General features: G+C 40.9%; 1 protein-coding gene across 5 annotated transcripts in view; it reads left to right on the top strand.

Moving 5' to 3' along the window:
- The window catches only part of SS18 (SS18 subunit of BAF chromatin remodeling complex), a 63,084-nt gene that overhangs the window by 18,326 nt on the left and 23,409 nt on the right, over positions 1 to 21,349 (top strand). For all 5 annotated transcript variants that reach the window (XM_050942011.1, XM_050942014.1, XM_050942013.1 and 2 more), the window contains 2 exons: positions 4,984 to 5,137; positions 19,079 to 19,300. In XM_050942011.1, the coding sequence (XP_050797968.1) occupies positions 4,984 to 5,137; positions 19,079 to 19,300 (376 nt within the window). The remainder of the gene's footprint in view (positions 1 to 4,983; positions 5,138 to 19,078; positions 19,301 to 21,349) is intronic.

Genomic DNA, 21,349 nt, shown 5'->3' with positions numbered 1-21,349 from the left:
GTTGGACATTAGGAAAAATTTCCTAACTGTCAGGGTGGTTAAGCACTGGAGTAAATTGCCCAGTAAGGTGGTGGAATCTCCATCACTGGAGATTTTTAAGAGCAGGTTAGACAAACACCTGTCAGGGACGGTCTAGATAATACTTAGTTCTGCCATGAATGCAGGGGACTGGACTAGATGACCTTTTGAGGTCCCTTCCAGTCCTACAATTCTATGATTCTGTTAATCTGATCGCTGGTTAAATTATTTTTGAAGCAGTCTGGAAAGTGATTGGCTGTTGAATAAGGTCCCACTATTTGTAGTATCACATATAGGAACGTGGAAGTTGCTTTATTAGATCAAGCCAGTAGTCCATCTAGTTCGGTATGCTTCCTCTGATAATGGCCAGTGCCAGATGCTCTGGAGGAAGGTGCCAGAAACACCATCGTGGATGATAATTATATGTAGGGGAATTTCTTCCTAATCCCCATCAGTTAGTAGTAAACTTATGCCCTGCAGTATGAAGGGTGTATGTCCCATCTCATGTAACTGTGTGTTATCACTGTCCATATACATGTGTAATTGTTTTATGAATCCTACTTACAACTTCTTGTTAAACTTTCTTAGTGAATTCCTTGAGCAATTTATGTGTTGTATAAAAAGGAATTTCCACTTATCAGTTATATATATTTGTTTCCATTCAGTTTCATTGAATGTCCCCTTCTTTTTTGCTATGAAAGGATAAATTGGAGTTCCTAATTTAGCTGCTCCATACCATTCATGAGGTTGTATTGCTATCATATCCCCTGGTATTTGTCTCCTCTCTAAAATTAACAGTATCAGTCTTTTCAACCTCTTATAAGAAAGACTTTCCAGGTCTCTAATCATCTGATGCCTATCTCTGAAGTGCTTCTATTTCTCATATCTTTTTGAGATGGGGTGAAAAACTGAACATGGTATTGAACTGAGCATTTATAAATATAATGGCATTATATTTTCTTATCCCATTCTAAAGACATCAACATTTTCTTTTCTTGTTTTATGATTGCATCTGCATTTTGAACATTTTTCACTGTACTGTCTACAATGATATCCAGGTCCTTTTTTGTTAGTAGTTACAGTTAGAACCCTACAATATTTGAGTTGCTCAAATCATTCCTTCCAATCTATGGTATCTTATTTTTATCAATATTGAATTTAATCTGCCATCATATTGCTTATTCCTTCCTCACAGTCCTCTCTAGAGTTGAATAATGTAAATAATTTTGTATCATCCGCAAAGTGTCAGCTAGATGCCCCTTTTTTCAGTACAATAAATAAATATGTGAAACCCCAGTTCTTCTAGAGAACCTTGGTGCATCACATTGGTAGCCTTTTTCCATGTTTAAATTTATTAAATATTTCTGTTCTCTTAGCCAACTTCTGATCCATGACAGTATGCTCATCAGCATTACTTAGTTTCCTCAGTAGACCATTATGAGGGACATTGCCAAAGGCTTTTTGAAATTCTAAATAAACTGAGTCAGTTAAGTCTCCTTTATCTACTTTTTTTGTTGACATGTTCAGAGAATAGATTAGGTAGACATGATTTCCCTCTATAGAAGCTGTGATAATTTGTCATTATCCTGTGTCCATCTTGGTGTTTTATAATTCAGTTTTTAATTATTTCAGTCAGTTTACCTGATACTGAAGTATAAGGCTCACTGGTCTGTAATTCCTAGATCCAGCTGCACTGTCTTTTTTTTTTTTTTTTTTTTTTTTTTTTTTTTTTTTTTTTTGAGGCTAGGTATAACATTTGTTACCCTTCAGTCCTCTGACAGAGTAGTTGATTGTAATGAGAGGTTGCTTATGTTAACAACTTTGACACTTTGTTCTTAACTGCTCTCAGAACTATTGGATGAATGTCATCTGGTTCTGGTATTGCACTTCAATTTAGCAATTTTTCTCTAGCACCTCCTCCTGGCAGCTCAGTTTCTGACAGTACCTTATTGTTTTCTTCTGAAAAGAGTGGGCCTGAGGTGCATTTTCCCCAGTGTTTTCTGTGATAGAGACTGTTGCAAAGAAATCATTGTTGCAGAGAGGCTATGTCTTTATTCTCCTTAATTGATCCCTTAACTGCTAACTCTCAATGGACCCACTAATTCACAGTAGGTCCTGTTTCAAATATAATTTACATTTTTGTGTCCTTGATTATTTGCTTAAATTCTCTCTTAGCCATGATAGTTTATATCTTACATTTTAAGCTGTTTGTGTTTATGGTCTTTTCTGTTGGCTTCACTAAAGTAGGATTTCCATTTTCTGAAATATTGTATCTGTTTGGCTCAAATAGCCTTGGGAACTATGTGATTTAGCCATAACGCCCCCCCCCCCCCCGGTTTCCTGTTAGTTTTTTCTTGCTTAGGGGTATGCAAACCTCTTTGGCTATTGTTATATTTTAGCTTTATTGCAAATACCACCACAAGGAATTCACCACTTCATTCTTAATTACAGCTGAAACTTGATGATAATCTTCATCCTGAAAGTGCTATGTAAACATTAACCTTTTCTCAATCTTTCTAAATCCAACTGTAAATCATTAGCATAGTTAATCTTTATCTGGGAAAGTGTTAACAAGAAAAAAAAATGACATAGATTGTTAATTCTTTCAACTTGTGTGGTTCTGCCCTGAGAGAATTCCGCCTGTATTATGTGATGCTATTGACCCTATATTAGTGCTCCACATACTCCAGATAAGCAATCCATCTAAAATAAAATGAGAAATAAAATCTTGAGTTTTCTTATCTTGTGTCTATTGACAAATATTTTTGAGCTAGTTTGCTCAATTCAGAGAGTCTCACAGCCTTAGTGAGGAAAGGTCAGCCTCTTGAAGTAGAAGGAAGGGAGGGAGGAGATAGCTCAGTGGTTTGAGCATTGGTCTGCTAAACCCAGGGTTGTGAGTTCAATCCTTGAGCGGGCTACTTAGGGATCTGGGGCAAAAATTAGTACTTGGTCCTGCTAGTGAAGACACGGGGCTGGACTCAATCACCTTTCAAGGTCCCTTCCAGTTCTAGGAGATACATATATCTCCAATTATTATTTCATTTATTTTAAGGAAGCAAGAGCTTCACCTAAAAGGCCTTTCCTCCTCCCTCTTTTTTAATAGAGGAGGAAGATCAAGTACAGTAGAACTTCAGAGTTACCAACACCTCAGGAGTGGAAGTTGTTCATAACTCTGAAATGTTCTTAACTCAGAACAAAACATCATTGTTGTTCTTTCAAAAGTTTACAACTACATTGACTTAATGCAGCTTGGAAACCTTACTATGCAGAAGAAAAATGCTGCTATCCCTTTTTATTTTAATAGCTTACATTTAACTGTGTTGTACTTGCTTTTTTTTTCGTTTCCACTGCTGTTTGATTGTGTTCTTCCGGTTGCAAATGAGGTGTGTGGTTGACTGGTCAGTTTTTAACTCTGGTGTTTGTAACCCTGAGGTTCTGCTGTAGAACAGTAGCTGCCTTCCACACTTTACCCCCTCCATTTCCTGCTGTTTTTGCTGCAGTGAGAGAGAAGTTGGTTGTGAAAATCTACCTCTTTGCTTTTTTGTCATTGTAGAGGAAGGTGAAGGGTTTTAGTAGGGAAGCCATCTCCTTCACGTTTTTTTTTCTTCCTCCTGCTTACTGGAAGTACATTGGGGCTGGCCATCAAGGGTGTAAAAAACAGCTGCCTAGAAAGAAGAACTTTAGCTGACTTCCTAAAGAAATTGTCAAGAAACTAAATGCCCTCTCCTCTGAAAAATGAGGGGTGGCTGCTTACATCCATTTTTTTAAGACAGTGGCCACTTCCAGTTCTATCTTCTGAACCCTCGATGAATAGACATAGTGAAGAGAAGGACAAGGCTGCAGAGGAATTAGCCCACAGGAGGTCACTCATTGATCACCTTATTTCTTTCTGTACAAGGGAATCTGGCAAAATAACCACATACCTGTGTCACAGGAGAGGGTGCCCCAGAGCATGGTAGCATGCATGGGGTATCGTGGTGGTTGTCTGAGGAGCCCCAGATGAGAGAATCTTTGCTCTTTCATAGTAGAGAGCATTTTTATCCCACAGCTGACCTGTACAAGGGAGCTGGTATTGTCTCCTGAGGGTTGCATGGGACAGTGAAGCTAGCTAGCAGCAGTTTCTGTTCCCATCCTCCTCAGTAGAGTCCAGTGGTAAATTTCTGCTCATGTATATTGTTTTTCTTGCTTTCCTTCTTTGAACTCTCAAGGTTATTCAGCAATTTTCCTCACAATTTCACTAGGAAATTTGCCATAAACATCCTTTCTAGGCAGCTGTCTCTGGACCTTTGGAGAGCAGCACTAATGTGCTTCCAGTCCATAGGGGGTGTTCAGCACAAAATTATGAACCTTCAGAGGGATAGAAAAGAGGGGATGTCAGACCTTCTAACACCCACATTTCTCTGTAATAGTGCAGATTTTTGGCATTCTTTCAGCATTTAGGGGTTTTCATCTCTTTTTGTAACTACTTTTTTACTGGTGCAAAGTCTGTTAGCAGCAGTAGATGCACCAGGAACTGTTGGTGAGAAAAGATTATAGAATGTTTATTTTTATACCAAACAAATGTTGCTTTGAAAGAGCAGATATAAAGGGATGGTTCTTTAAAATGCCCTTTTTTGGGGTAGATGAGTAGAGGGTTAATTTTTTTTTAAGCAATCTTAAACTGTTCTGATATATTTTTTTTTAATGAGGCATTGGTTTGTATTTTATTTAATAGCCAGGCTGAAAGATTCTGTGTGTCTAATACATTATGTAAAATTGATGTAATACATTATGTAAAATATTAAATGTTTTGCTAAAATTAATATTAAGAGGAGTTAAATGTATCAGAAGAGACAAGAAATGCTTTTCCCAGTGCTTTCCTTCATAGCCCACTTAACAATATAGGCAACTGTTGTACCATATGTACATATAATATTTTTGTCAGACTAAATGCTTCCCTTGTTTGACTAAACTGTCTCCTTTCAGCCACCCACACAGAATATGCCTATGGGTCCAGGAGGGATGAGTCAGAGTGGCCCTCCCCCACCGCCACGTTCTCACAACATGTCTTCAGATGGTATGGTAGGTGGGGGCCCTCCTGCACCACACATGCAGAACCAGATGAACGGCCAGATGCCTGGTAAGTTTTTCTCCTCTAAGACATTAACACCAGTGTTGCTTAGCAACTGAAACGACGTGGGGGCTCAAGGGATACTAGATTGTTGATGACAAAACTGCTTTGAATGCCCCCGAGTACAGGCTTTCTTAGAGTTTGTTAGCTACAGAGCTACGTGACCTGTATTCAGTGTTTATCAGGCTGCCCTTGGGCTTTGATGTAGCTGACATACAGCATTCCTCTGATGAACAGAACTGGCTAAATTTAGTCTGTCTGAAACCATGCAGTACAGTTGGCTTTAGAAGACTTATTGGGGAAAGGTATTGGCCTGTGGCTGAAGAAATACAAATCCTTCCATAAAGGAAAGACTCTAAAATCATCATAGCTAAATAACAAAAGAGTAATAAAGTAAATATAACTTAGAATGCTTCAAACTGGGGTAAGCTTTAAAAATAGAACACTTTATAAAAAATAATCTAATTTCCACTAATTTTCTGTATTCCATTTATTATTGAAGACATTGAATGTTAAGGAATTTGTGAAGAAATTGCTTGAAGATTATTGTTTCAGGTGTAACTTTAAAGTCATTTAATTGTGGAAAAAAACAAACAGAAAGTCTGTACTTGGGAAATAGAAAAACAAAGCAATGAAATAAGATAATAAAATTCCACACTGCACCAGTCCTGGCTACAGAGATAAGTGCTCCTGTTAGCAGTAAGAGCAGAATGGAGAGAGTTGTGGAAAAGCTTATTTCTTTATTGGGAATCAGCTTCCCAGAATTTAGTCTCAAAGTCTTAGTGCCTATTTCTCATATAGCGTAGCTTTTAGCTTAAAAAGCTACATTCCCAGGATTTCTTTTGTTCAGTTCTCTGCACAGTGGGTGCAAGTGAGCTCTTCAGACCAAAGCTCTAAAATGATGATTCTTCCAGAGAAAGGAAGCTGCTGTCAAAGGCTCTCTGTAGACTCACCCCTCTCAAACAAGCACATGGATAAACTCTACAGATATATAAATAAATTGGATAGAATTTAAAACATGAGGGTAAAAATCTTGTGATTGCTCCAGCTCCTGTCAGAGTAACAAGTCCCTAGCTTCCCCTCAACTCTAGGTTTCAAATGATCTGATAGTGATCAGATTTCTTTTTGAGAAAAGTGGTTGCTAGCCTCTAGAGAAGGAGAAGCAGTCCTTTAGTGACATATGTCATATGCGTGGAGCAGAATTTAGTTAAATCATCTATTTGTAGCACAGGCCACATTTGGCAGAAGAGACCTCTTTTGCTTCGTCATATATGATGATGATGTTCACTTCCTAAATGGAATCAAAGGATTCTCAGTGGGGAGTTTCATGCCCCTCCTAGCGTCCATCTGCTCACATTGAAAATGGCATTGTCCTTCACAATTCAGTCTCTTGAGCCTCTAGTAAAGTCATAATGTTGTGTTTATGATAGTAATATGTTTCCTTGGAAAAGATCATTGTCACAATGTCAGCATTGACACTTCACTGCAGAACGAAGGGGGAGAAAGTTACTGTGCTTAAAAAGGTACATCTTTTGCCAGTTAGGTAGACTACAAAAAAGAGCTCTTATGAAAATATGTGACAGGTAAATAAATTTTGTTTGGGTATTCTCCCAATAGAGAGAATATTTAAATATGGTTACTAACCAAGCTTTAATTTACCCTCTACCGCAACATATCCTTTTTTTAAATTATACATCTGCTCCTTCTCTCTGTTAAAGATTCTCTGAGAATGTGAAGATAAACAGTTTACAATGGGTCATTTTCTGATATTGGGGGTGACACTGAATCCACTGAATATTTTTTCCTAAATCTTGGAGAAAGAGGGGGAAAAATCATATTAAATGTACAACTTTGAAATATAACAATTTTTTTTGAAGTCTAGAAGGCTCCCTATATTCAGAACTTTAGTAATTGACATATATGCTTTCAGTCAGTTACTTTATTTTGTGTACATGTTTATATATTTAGATATTTCAGAATAAGTACATGTAATGAGATCACACACACCTCTTTTGAGGGCCCCTGTCTCGTAGAATCATAGATTTTTAGGGTTGGAAGGGACCTCAGAAGATCATCTACTAGTCCAACCCTATGCTCAAAGCAGGACCAATCCCCAAATGGCCCCCTCAAGGGCTGAACTCACAACCCTAGGTTTAGCAGGCCAATGCTCAAACCACTGAGCTATCCCTCCCCCGGTACTTATGCCTGCACTCTGTTTGTGGTGAGTCTTCAGTGATTCAGCCCTCTGGCCAAGTCATACAGTCTCTATGTGAGATTATAAAAAACAAAACAAAAACAACAGAACGCCCAAACCCCTTCTGGGATAGAAGTCCAACAGGGGCCTATCTCAGTTCCCTCTGTAAGATCTGTCCATCTGCAGCCCTGTCTTGGGTCTCACTCAATCAGCTCAGTAGGGCCTATCGCATTACCCTGGTTTGAACTGTCTCTCAGCCCCTCTGGGACTCTCAAATTGTCCCTGCTCTTCAAGCAGTTTTGGCCCCGGTGTGGGACCACGTCACCCAGAGACTCTTCACCTCTCTAGGTCTTTCTGGCCCCAGCTCTCTTGCTGGGCCACTAAAAGAGTTCAGTTCCCCTTCTGGGGCACATCAAGGGCCAGGCCACTTCCCCAGTGGTTGGTGGGGGAACCTGGGCCCACTCTCTAATCCTGGTCCCAGCCCAGGGACCCTATATATAGCAGCCATCCATCACATCCCTTTAGTTAAACTGTGTTGCTGTTGTGGCCCCAGCTCGTTCTTCACCCTTACCTCGGGGCCTTGTCCTGGTTGAATCCCAGCAGCCAGCCCGGCAGTCCTTCGTGTTCCCCCTAGTCTCTGCCAGCACTGCTCTGTCCGAGGTCCTGTAGCTCCCTCAGCCAACCTGTGTTCAAACCTAGGGTTGTGGTGTCCACACTGAAGTGTGCAGATCAGAGTTAAAGTAACCGTATCACAGAGTTCCTAGCGCCCACTCCCAAAATGTGGACATTCTAGCCCTAGGACTGTGGTGCACTGTGGGAAAACTTTACCTGCCCTGCATGATACCAGGAAGCAGCTTGCTGTGCAAAAGGCTCTATCAGTTCAGTCTCCGTTGTGAATCCAGGAGGCTCTCTGATAGAGTGCTTGCAGGTTGATGATCAGAAGAGAATGGGTTAATACTGACCTGAGTGGCTTCCATTTTCAATAGAATGAACTGCAGATTGTTGGGCTAGAGAGGACTAAGGAAGTTGTCCCATAAAATTGTGGGATACTTCCAACTGACTCCTGGGACCCGAGTCAAGTGGGGCTGCATCCACACTGCAAAGCATTAGGGCTTGGACTCTGCATCTTGACTTAAATCAAGCTTGGACCTTCCAGCCCTGCAGGATCTGAGCCCTGGGTTAGTACAATTGCAATGTAGATGCAGGGGGGACCAGGCTTGAGCCGGGGCTCAAATTCAGGTTTACGTTACAGTGTAGACTTACCCCCAGACAGATACGGCATGCACACTCCTCCAGTTCCAGCAAGGAACTGAACTCTGCACTGCACTGCAGCTCCTTTTATATAAGTTTGCTAGGTCAGGATTGGCTGCTCCCTGCAGTCCCTCTCTGATTGGTTGCATACTATGCTGCTGCTGCTGCTCCTGGCTGCTTGGAGGACTCCCTCTGCTCCCCTTTTCCTGGGGTGGGATGTGGCAGGGTCATGAGGCCTCCAGCAGGGGGCCTCACAGTTTAATCCACCCCGTCACAGATCCCAATAAACACTTTGTAATAGGAACCAAAAAACAACATTTTAAAAATCTAAGAAGACATAATTAGTCCAAATACAGTACACATTTAATAACATGCAAAACCAAGGGAGCTGTGGGGGAAATTATCAAGAATAGACCTACCTGAAGTAAATGGAATTCATGCCCTTAAAACACCAACTTATGGATTCAGGAAGGCCTACTATTGGAAATGTCTTCCACAGCCAGGATCCTGTGATGGAAAAAGACCTGCCCAACAATGGTCAGTGCTGAGCAAACCAAAGGACTTACTTTAGATCAATTCCTTGATGATCATAACTGCTGGATAAGGAAATCAGGCAGAAAATGATTGCTCAAAAACTTGTGGCCTAGGTAACAAAAGGCTTTATGTACTACAGAGACCCTTAATTGTATTATTTGGCTTACTGGCCCTGTTGTCCTGTGATCACAGAAGGCAGTCATAACCAACTTTCTCTGGTTGCAGTCTGATGGAAGACCAGTTCGAAGAAAGAACAGGAGTACTTGTGGCACCTTAGAGACTAACAAATTTATCTTAGCATAAGCTTTCATGGGCTATAGCCCACTTCTTCAGATGCATAGAATGGAACATATAGTAAGGAGATATATATACATACAGAACATGAAAAGGTGGAAGTAGCCATACCAACTCGTAAGAGGCTAATTATTTAAGATGAGCAATTATCAGCTGGAGAAAAAAAACTTTTGTAGTGATAATCAAGATGGCCTATTTCAGACAATTGACAAGAGGTGTGAGGATACTTAATATGGGAAAATAGATTCAATCTGTGTAATGACTCAGCCATTCCCAGTCTCTGTTCAAGCCTAAATTAAAGGTATCAAGTTTGCATATTAATTCAAGTCCAGCAGTTTCTCATTGGAGTCTGTTTTTGAAGCTTTTCTGCTGCATAATTGCCATCTTTAAGTCTATTACTGAGTGACCAGAGAAGTTGAAGTGTTCTCCTACTGACAACACATTTCTCTATCCTATTGCTGTCCTTCCCTTCAATAAGGTACAGACGCTCCCCGAGTTACGTAAACCCGATGTACGCAAATCCGAGCTTACAGAAAAAGTTCCGTAAGCTAGAAATAGGAGGTTTTTTTGTTTTGTTTTTGCATAATGGTCGGAGATACGTTTCTGACTTAGGCAAAATTCGAGTTACCAGGACGTTCCGGAACAGAACACTTGCGTAAGTGGGGGAGTGTTTGTACTTGAGAAAGTAGCCGTTTGTCATCCCTATAATAATTTCTTGTATGATATCTTTGAGTTTTCTTTCAAATGTTAGTTTTACTCTACCACCTTGAAACCTATTTCAACGTGTAGTTATTGATGATGTGCTTTTTTCCCCTTGACACCAGTACAGTCTTAAGCAGTGCTTGATTTTCTTGGAGATGTGATTATGCAGGCCTCTCCAGTTCTGTGTTGTCATGGTCAGGCTCCTGCTTACCAAATTATTCTTTCTGGATCTTACTCTGTGCCATGAACCCCTCTTCTATGGAGTCCTGCAAAAGCTTGATTCTGAGTCTCCCATCTTTCCGCTTATCTTCTCTATCTTTAGCCTTACCATCACTACAAAGGTAGCTATTTACTGCACACATCTGACACCTTTAACACTTCATCCTTTCATTATCTCTGTCCGCCAGATCAAGTAAACTTATGGCTTTGCTTCTTTTGGGTAAGAGGCACTTCCTTAAACACAACTCCATAAGAACATAACAATGGCCATACAGGTTCAGACCAATGGACTAGTGTCCTGTCTTCTTACAGTGGCTGGTGCCAGATGTTTTAAAGGGAATGAACTGAACAGGGCAACTTATTGAGTGATCCATCCATTGTCATCTGGCTGTTAAAAGTTAGGGACGCTCTGAGCACGGTATTGAGTCACTGAACATTTTGGCTAATGTTCATTGATGGACCTGTCCTCCATGAATTTATCTAATTCTTTTTGGAGCCCAGAAATACTTTTGGCCATCAGAACATCCTCTGGCAATGAGTTCCACATTGTTGTGAAAAAATATTTCCTTATTTTTGTTTTAAATCTGCTGCCTATTGATTTCATTGGGTGAACCTCATTCTTGTGTTATTTGAAGGGAGGTAAATAACACTTATCCATTTTCTCCATGCATTCATGATTTTATAGACCTCAATAATTTCCTCCCTTAGTTGTCTCTTTTCTAAGCTCAACCATCCCATTCTTTTAAATTTATCCTCATTTGCAAGCTGTTCCATACCCCTTGTCATGTTTTCTGTCTTTTTCTGTGCTTTTTCCAATTCTAATATATATCTTTTTGAGATGAGGTGACCAGAAGTGCATGCAGTATTCAAGGTGTGAGTGTACCTTGGCTTCCTAAAATGCTAGTTTGATGCATGCTGTCTTTTTATCTATCTCTTACCTAATGATTCCCATAACTGTTAGCTTTTTTTTGCTGCTGCATATTGAGCAGATGTTTTCTCAGAATTATCCATGACTCCAGCAAGATCGCTTTCTTGAATATTACAAGTAATATTAGAACTCATTATTAAGTAATAGTTGGGATTATGTTTTCCAATGTGCATTCCTTTGCATTTATCAACATTGAATTTCATCTGCCATTTTGTTGCACAGTCATCCAGTTTTGTGAGGTCTCTTTGTAATTCTTTGCAGTTTGCTTTGGACTTAACTATCCTGAGTAATTTTGTATTGTCTGCAAAATTTTGCTACCACTCAATTTACCCCTTTTTCCAGATCATGTCTGAATATGTTGAACAGCACTGGTCCCAGTACAGATCCTTGGAGGACCCTGCTATTTACCTCTCTACATTGTAAAGACTGATCATTTATTCGTACTCTTTGTTTCCTGTCTTTTAACTAGTTACTGATCCATGAGAGGACCTTCCTTCTTATCCAATGACTGCTTACTTTGATTAAGATCCTTTGATGAGGGACCTTGTCAAAGGCTTTCTGAAAATCTAAGTACACTATATCCACTGGATCACCCTTTTCTACCTATTGGTTGACCTCCTCAAAGAATTCTAATAGACTGGTGAGGCATGGTTTCCCTTTACAGAACCTATGTTGACTCTTCCCCATCATATCATGTTAATCTATGTGTCTGATAATTCTGTTCTTTATCATAGTTTCAACCGATTTGCCTGGTACTGAAGTTAGGCTTAATGGCCTGTAATTGCCAGGATCACCTCTGCAGCCTTTAAAAAAAATTGGCGTTACATTGGCTGTCTACCAGTTCTCTGGTACGGAGGCTGATTTAAGCGATAGGTTACATACCACAGTTAATAGTTGTGCAGTTTCATATTTGAATTCCTTCAAAAATCGTGGGTGAATGCCACCTAGTCCTGGTGATTTATTAATTTGTTCCAAAGCCAACTCTATTGACTCCTCATTCTGGGACAGTTCCTCAGGTTTGTCACCTAAAAAGAATGACTCAGGTGTGGGAATCTACCTCACATCCTCTACAGTGAAAACTGATTCATTTAGCTTCTCCACAACAGTCTTGTCTTCCTTGAGTGCTCCTTTAGCACCTTGATGGTCCAGTGGCCCCACTGGTTGTTTAGCAGGTTTCCTGCTTCTGGTGTAATTAAAATTTTGCTGTTAGAGTCTGTGTCTTTTGCTGGTTGCTCTTCAAATTATTCTTTGGCCTGCCTAATTATACTTTTGCACTTGACTTGCTAGAGTTTATGTTCCTTTCTATTTTCCTCATTAGTATTTGACTTCCTATTTATAAAGATACCCTTTTGTCACTAACCACCTCTTTTTATTCTGCTGTTTAGCCAAGGTGGCATTTTTTTTGGCCCTCTTACTGTTTTTTTTAATTTGAGGCATACATATTGTTGGAACCTCTGTTATGGTGTTTCAGGTAGTTTCCATGCAGCTTGCAAGCATTTCACTCTTGTGATGACTGTTCCTTTTAATTTCCATTTAACTAGCCTCCCCGTTTTTATATAGATCACATTTTTGAAATTCAATGCTACTGTGGTGGGTTTCTTTGGTATCCCCTGCCCCAGGGATGTTAAATTTAATTACATTATGTTCACTGTTACTAAGCGGTTGAGCTATATTCACCTCTTGGACCAGATCCTGTGTGCCACTTAGGATTAAATCAAGACTTGTCTTTCCCTTTGCGGGTCTCAGGACAAACTTCTCCAAGAAGCAGTCATTAGTGGTGTCTAGAAATTTTATCTCTGCATCCCGTCCTGAGGTGACATGTATTCAGTCAATATGGGGATAGTTGAAATCCCCCATTATTATTGGGGTTTTTTGTTTTTGTAGCCTCTCTACATTCTTTGAGTATTTCACAAGCACTGTCACCATCCTGGTCAGGTGATCAGTACACCCCTACCCCGATACAATGCGACCTGATATAACACAAATTCAGATATAACGCGGTAAAGCATCGCTCCTGGGGGGCAGGGCTGTGCACTCTGGTGGATCAAAGCAAGTTTGATAGAACGCGGTTTCACCTATAATGCGGTAAGATTTTTTGGCTTCCAAGGACAGCATTATGTCGGGGTAGAGGTGTAGTATATTCCTACTGCTATACTCGTATTATTCAAGCATGGAATTTCAATCCAAAGAGATTCTGTGATACTGTTTGGTTTATTCAAGATATTTACAATATTGATTGTATGCTTTCTTTCACATATTGTGCCACTCCTTCACCAACACAACTCACTCTGTCATTCCTATATATTTTGTACCCTGGTGTTGATTATCATTGTTCCACCATGTTGCTGTAATTCCTATTATGTCAGTATCCTCATTTAATACCAGACTCTCAAGGTCACCCATCTTAATAATTAGACTTCTAGAATTTGTATACAAACACTTATAAAATTGGTCAATATTTAGTTGTCTTCTTTCATGTTATGTAATTGAATAGGACTCTCTTTTGTTTGACTGTTTGTCTTCAGTTCTGACCTGTACTTTATCACCTTCTATCCTCGCCTCTTTACTAGGATACAGAGTATGACCTTTTATAAATCCTCCTCCTTGGGGTGTGTCTGTCTGAACTATGTGCTCTTCTGTGACTGTCGGTTTCCCCAGCCTTTAGTTTAAAAACTCCTCCACGACCTTTTCAATTTACCAGCTAGCAATCTGGTTCCGTTTTGTTTTAAGTGGAGCCCATCCTTCCTGAATACCATTCTTTGTTCCCAAAAGGTGCCCCAGTTCCTTTGTCCCTCCTTCCAACACTATGTCTCATCCACACATTGAGACCCTGCAGTTCTGCCTGTCTAACTGGCCCTGTGCGTGGAACTGGTGCATTTCAAAGAATGCTACCATGGAAATCCTGGACTTTAATGTCTTCCTTAGCAGTCTAAATTTGGTCTCAAGGTCCGCTCTCCTACTTTTCCCTGTGTCATTGGTACCTGCATGTACTACAACCACCTGCTCTTCCCCAGCACTGCACACAAATCTGTCTAGAGGTCTGCAACCTTCGCACCTGTCAGGCAATTCACCGTGTGGTTCACCCAGTGATCACAAACCCAGCTATCGATATTTCTAATAATGTAATCCCCCATTACTATTACCTGTCTCTTCCAAAAAACAGGGGTTCTTCCCTCTGGAGGGGTAGCCTTTGTGAAATAGGATATCATGACTCCATCTGGAAGGACAGTCCCAACTATAGTTTTGTTTCCCTTTGCTCCAGCTTGATGTTGTCCTTTGGTGAGAATTCCATCCTTCTCAACAGCACATCAGAGTGAGGGTGGGACCACTCTACTGTGTCCAGAAAGTCTCATCTGTGTACCTCTCTGTCTCCCTTAGCTCCTCCAATTCAGCCACTGTGATCTCATGAGTTACTTGCACTGCATGCACACATATGTCCCCTGCCCACAAGGCAGGTAATTATACATGCTGCATTCAGGGCAATAAACTAGATAGCCTCTGCTTTGCTGGTGGACAATCTGCCTGCATTATTTTTACTCTTGCAGAGGGTTTTTGTTTTGTTTTTTTGAGGGGGACATTTATTGGCTTAAGTTTAGAGAATGGTCATTAGTTGTATCTGGCTCTTATGCTCCCGCTCTAATCTCCCTCACAAAACTCACCTGCTTGCTAGCTCCTCTGGTCGCACAGGAGCTGGCTTTTTAAACTCCTGTTCTCACTGAGGTATCCCTGGCCCCCTTGCCAGGGGATCCTTAAGGGATTAGGGATCAAAGGAGAGCAGGCTAGAGCTTTGTTAGGAAGCTTTCAGGCCGCATGGCACACAGCTCACAGCTCCCCCAAACAGAACACACTACAAACTTCAATCAAGCAGTCACATGGCAATCAAGCAAGCACACAAAAACCACCAACCAACCAGACAACAAGCTCACCTCAAGAGTGAGTTTCTATATTTTCTTCCCGTTTGCCTTTTTTATTTGTGTATGATCCTTGACCTTCATTTTTTTCTTATACATCTTGTTGTTTGCAAATCCCAATAACTGCCTCTGTAACGCTGTGTATAACAGTGGTTCTCAAACTTTCTATTTCTGGACCACTTGAAAATTGCTGAGGGTCTCGGTGGACCACGTAATGATCTTTCCAAATGTTGTTTGTATCATTAGCTAACTATTGAAAAGCGCTTTCGATAAAAACACTATATATATAAAAAAACTTAATAGTAATTAACTTTTTTTGTTCTACAAATAAAAGCACACAACTCATATTTTAATATCAGTCATCTTACCTTTCTAATGCGATGGATGTGCCCTTTCTCCCCCACGGTGGCAGCCCCAAGCTGGGGCTGGGAAGGAAGGGGGGGTCTCTACCCTTCTCCCCTGCTGCAGCAGCCCCAGAGCTGGGGCTGGGAAGGAAGGCCATCTCTCCCGGGAAGCCGCAGCCCTGGAACTGGGGAAAGTTGCCACTTTCTCTGACCGCCACAGCCCTGCACATCCCAAATTCCCCACACCCCTTCTTCTCACCCCACTGCTCCTCCCACCTACCCCCTATTCTCCCCAAGGCCACCACCTCATCTTACATGTGTGTCTTCTCCAGGGTCCAGGCACCTAATTAGTGGAGCCACACCTGCATGGCTTCACTAATTGGGTGGGTGGCCCTTCATTCTCTCATGTGCAGCCACCCAGGCTCACACCTTAGAGGGAACTATCCGCGGACCACCTCAATGGAGCTCGGAGACTACTGGTGATCCGTGGACCACAGTTTGAGAACCTCTGGTGTATAACACTGCCTCATCTAAAAATCCTTATCTATGCCTTAGTTTCTTCTGATTTTGAATATTGTAGCTATGTTTCCTTGGCCACGACCTGGCTCTCCAGACATATAGAATGCTGATGTCAACCATCCAGAAAAATACAACCAAATTGCCTATGTCTTCATACTGCTCCACTGGTTCCGTGTTTCTTTTAGGATCCATTTCAAAATTGCCTTCTGTTTTATATCCTTTATGCAGCTTATTTCACAATTAAAGCCTTGACCCTACTTAGCCATGATGTAGCCTACTTATAGACCTATCATTTCTACACTCCCCACTCAGCTTGTGTAGCGTTGGCCTCCCCTCTCTGCCCCGTCACATAATCTTGCTACTGGTAGTATGATAGGCTTCCTTCCTGTGATGGGTTCCTTGGGGTACAACCTGCAACTGTGGAACTGCTGTGCCTCCTTAACTCTCCAGCCTGGGCTGTCTCTCACAATGCTTTGCTAGTGACAAGCAGCAAACCCCTCCAGGCACCGTTATCACTCAGCCACCAGCATGCAGAGGCACACCAAGCCAATTTGAGTGCTCTCCAAGCCATTCATGAGCTACATGCAGAGAAACACAGCTAGTCTCCTAAGCCCCCAGCCTTACACCCCAGAAATATACTGTCTTGCACTGCTCAAGACCTTCATTGAACAGTGTAAACTTACTAATTAATTTGCCACTTCATCAAAGGAAAATGGACATGCCACCAGCCTTTGTAACCTGAGCAGCTTCCCCAAGCACTTTAGACAAACTCCATGGTAAAGATAAAATATTAAAATAATTTTTTTAACTACAGAAAGATAGATTTTAAGTGTTTATAAGTGGTAAGCATAAAGGTAAGAGATAGTTACCTTAAGAAAATAAAAAGTAAACACGCAGTCTAAATCCTGAACTTTTAGACTAAACCAGAGGTGAATCAAACAGCTTTTCTCACCCCACTGGGTGTTGCAGGTAGGTTTTAGTTCTTAATACACAGACTGACTTTCCTTCTCAGGCCCTGGCTACACTGGCGCTTTACAGCACTGCAACTTTCTTGCTTAGAGGTGTGAAAAAACGTGCAACAAGTTACAGTGCTGCAAAGCGCCAGTGTCAACAGTACCCCCAGCGCTGCAAGCTAATCCCCACGGGGAGGTGGAGTACCTGCAGCGCTGGGAGAGCTCTCCCAGCGCTGGCGCTGCGACCACACTTGCACTTCAAAGCGCTGCCGTGGAAGCTCTCCCATGGCAGCGCTGTACAGCTGCAAGTGTAGCCATACCCTCAGCCTGGGACCAGTCTCCTCAGTTCAAGTCTTTGTCTTCCCAGCATTCTTGTTGCATTCGGCGTAAGTGGGGCAGGAAAGAGGTAATCGCTTGATGCCACTGCCCGTTATTTTATACCCTCAGTCCATGTGCCTGGAAAATATTGGCCCAAATATGTCCTGGTGGGCCTTGCTGGGTCACAGAGTTGAGCAGTCCACCTGGTGTGGTCTTTTGCAACTGAGTAATAGAGTTGAGCAATCCCCATTGTGTAGTGGTAACACAACTCTGTTACAGAATTGTAAATCTCTTGTTTACAGCTCTCCTGCTGATCAGTGGTTGTTTAACACCTTCCTGTGTGTGGGTCACCTCCTTTGTTGTCACTGGAGAACTAGCAATGGGTGACTCCCAAACTCTCAGCATATTTCAATAACAACCATACAGAAAAATCAAATAATATTATACACACTAACAATATACTTATTTTGAGAGAACAATGGGTTTCAGCATATCATGACCTTTCATGTAGTATCTTCCATGGCATGCTTTGTATGAAATATTACAACCATATACGAATTATGAATATGAGGGTTATAGGGGCTACTTTTAGGTACCGCATGTCATACAGTACTTCTCTCTTAGGGTACTTGTCATTTACGTAAACCTTCCTGATTTTACTACCTTTTCGACCCTCCTATCTGATCAGAAAATATTCTCCCTTACCTGTTTTTCTCTCTCTGCTTTTTTTTTTTTTCATTTTAACTTTATAACTGTATTATCTAACACTGTGTAAAGTTTTTGGGGATAATGCCTATATGAAAAAAGCTGTACAAAATAAAATTGTCTTCCACTGCCACTGTAGAGAGACCAAAAAAAATCTTTTTATAGAAGCAATTTCCAGTTACAAAAAATAAGTATTTAGAATGTGAACAGCTGATATTCAGATTGGGAGAAAAGGGACTTTAATTCACATCTCCCAGCTAAAAGAATAGGTAAACTGATCAGATGGTGTCCTATCAAGCAGTCATGTTTATACTCTTTTTTTAAAATATCCATTGAGAGTGGGTATAATCAAGAGATCGATCAAACTCCAACCTGTCTTGCCAGGAAGGGAGGAGTAAAGGGTGAAGAGGTATAACTGGCCATATGGGTGTGTGACCAGGTTGTTCATCCTTTGGGTCTTCACTGGGAGAAATGGTGAGAGGCTAACTGTTTTTTTCTGTAATCTGTAAATATATTTGTAAACTTTTGGTTGTGTAGTTGATGTTAGAACCTAATGTTAAATATGCTTATAATCATGTGTTTTGTGTGTGTGTGTGTTTCTTTGCACTGTCTGAAGGCCAGTACTTGTTATTATTTCCCAAGTATTAAATACCAATTTCAAAAGAATATGTAGATTAACTAGTCTGAATAAATTAAAATCTGTATAGCCAGGCCCTTGAACTAGAGATCCTACTGTTGCACTGATCAATAAGGGGTGTTTTGAAATCAAGGTGTTTGTGAGCTAAGTGCTAAAAGGGCTAGCTTTGCACAGAGTATGGATTTAAGAAAGGCTGAATGATCATTTGCAACTTTTATTTTAAAAGTTTCAGCTAATATATAAGAGAGAATGTAAAATCACAGTGGAACTAAACTAATGACATTGCAAACTCTGTTTTATGATTTAATCAGGTTAACAAATCATAAGCCTACTCGCTGATTGATTTAATAAATGAACATAATATAATTAGTGTTGTGACTGAGTGTGACTGCTGTTGATTGTTTAATGGTACTTAACATAACATGTTTTTTCTCTCCAAAGGACCTAACCATATGCCTATGCAAGGACCTGGGCCTAATCAACTCAGTATGACAAACAGTTCCATGAACATGCCTTCAAGTAGCCATGGGTCCATGAGCGGTTATAATCACTCAGTGCCATCTTCACAAAGCATGCCAGTGCAGAATCAGATGACTCTGAGCCAAGGACAGCCCATGGGCAACTATGGCCCCAGACCAAACATAAACATGCAACCAAACCAAGGTAAATGAAATTTAATTCCTATTAAGTGGGGGTCAGCTAGAAAACGAGGCCTCTTATGTAAGCCTTTAAAGGTGGAAAAAAGCCTTTATTCCAAGTTAAAGTGTTTCCTTCTCTAAATATATTTCTCTTTATGTCCCTAACGATCTTTGAGTGGGATCCATGAGGGGACTTAGGTGTAGCAGTGCTGAGCACCACAGCACCTAGCAGGCACCTAGAAAATCATTAGAACCGCCGGAGTTCACAAAGCTTGAGTTAGGCACAAAGACTCCATATAGAATGAATGGGGAGAAATAGGTACCTAAGAACATGATCTACAAAAGCCAGCGTATTAGCTGAGGAACTGCCTAAGCTAGCCCATGGGAGATGCTGTCCAGAGGGGTGTATGCTAAGCCCCTCTCCTTTCTTGGAGATAGGCACCTGAGTGGGAGAAGTCATTTGAACTGGGTCGATCATCTCTCAGTTGAGTGCCCTAACCACTGGGCTGTGGAAATAGTCTGATATGCGTGTCCCTCAATCTCTCTTGTTGAAGTTGGTCCACTTTAATGAAACAGTTGAATAGTTAAATATTAATTGGGCTAGAGATAGAGTTAGAATGATTCTATATCAGTGGTTCCCAAACTGGGGTTCACAAAATGTTACAGGGGTTCTCAGGGAAAAAAATCCCTAATGGCGGACAGGCAGCCCCTGGACTTCCAAGAGCGAAGCAGATGAAAGCAAGCATATCTATCACACTGAGAAAATTTAAACTTCAAGACTTCTTATATGAAATGGAAAGGGAGGTGGATATATTTTGCTGTTTTTAAAATTATTATGAAGAACAAGTTTAAGCTTTGTTGTAACGTGTGTTGTTTGCCTGGACTGCTCAAGACCTGAATGCGTGTGTAGGAGGAACTCTTTGAGTTAGCTTCTTAAATACCTTCATGCTGTTTCACATCTGATACTCCTTGATGATACGTAGGAGCCTTGTCTTATATCAGGCTTATTTAAAGTGATACAAGCTATGAAAGTGAGATCTTGAAAGAGTTTTCATAATATAATATAAATATTGTAATGATAAATAACAATTAATAATAAATAATGTGTAATAAGCATGTCATAAAACAAATTTTATATTTCTAAGATCACTGCTTTTTATAATTTATACTCAGGTAAAGGAGAAAACCCCTGGAAATATTCATTTTTAGGAGGGGGTTTGTGAGACTTGGCATTTTAGTGAAAGGGGTTCATGGGTTGTTAAAGTTTGGGAACCACTGTTCTATGTCCTAGTGGTTAGAGTACTCACTTGAGAGGTGGCCAATCCCTGTTTGAATTCCTTCACTCCTTCAGGAGGATGGGGACTTGAACTGGGGGCTCTCCCACATCTTGGATGAATACCCTATCCACTCGGCTAAAGGTTATGAGGGAGGTCCTCCTTTTCTTTCTCTTCCCCTTTTCCCCCAGGCTATGTTATGTGAACTAGCCGGAGGACTGATCCAGTAGATGTGCTCAGATGCTATCTAATGAATAGGGCCCCTATATTAAGCTTAGGTGGCTGAATGCCTGTCTTTCTGGTTTGTGAATTACTCTGGTTCTTAGGTGGGAGACAGGCATCTGGTTGCCTAGAGCGGGCAGTTGTGGAGGAGATAGGTGCCCAGGAGCGAGGCTGTAGTTCGCATGTCCAGAGACAAAAGCTTAGGTGCCAAGTGAGTTTAAGTACCTATGAAGTTAGACAGCAGCTGAGCTAGAGTTTTCTGGATTGCAGTGGTGCCTAAAATGGGCAGTAGGCACCTAAGTACCTTTGTGGATCCCACTCTTTGTTTCTTTTCTCCTGTGTTTCAGTCTCTTCAGTGTTTTCAGTCATTGGGCCCCATTCAGACAACGTGAACCACTGGAAATAATCTGTTTTTTGCCAGATCTGAAGGGAACCTATGTCTTTTTTGTAGTGTTATTTATTTATGTAACATTCTGCATTTGGTGAAGATCATGATATAGAAGAGTTATTACTTCGCTGTATGTGTCTCTTGTAGAAATTTACCATGGTAAAACAATACATTTTTCTTTTTAAGTACT

The sequence above is a fragment of the Gopherus flavomarginatus genome, chromosome 2 (assembly GCF_025201925.1).
Source record: "Gopherus flavomarginatus isolate rGopFla2 chromosome 2, rGopFla2.mat.asm, whole genome shotgun sequence".
NCBI classification, from domain to species: Eukaryota; Metazoa; Chordata; order Testudines; family Testudinidae; genus Gopherus; species Gopherus flavomarginatus.
Note: the sequence above shows the minus strand (reverse complement) of the source record. Positions and strands in the feature narration are given on the sequence as shown.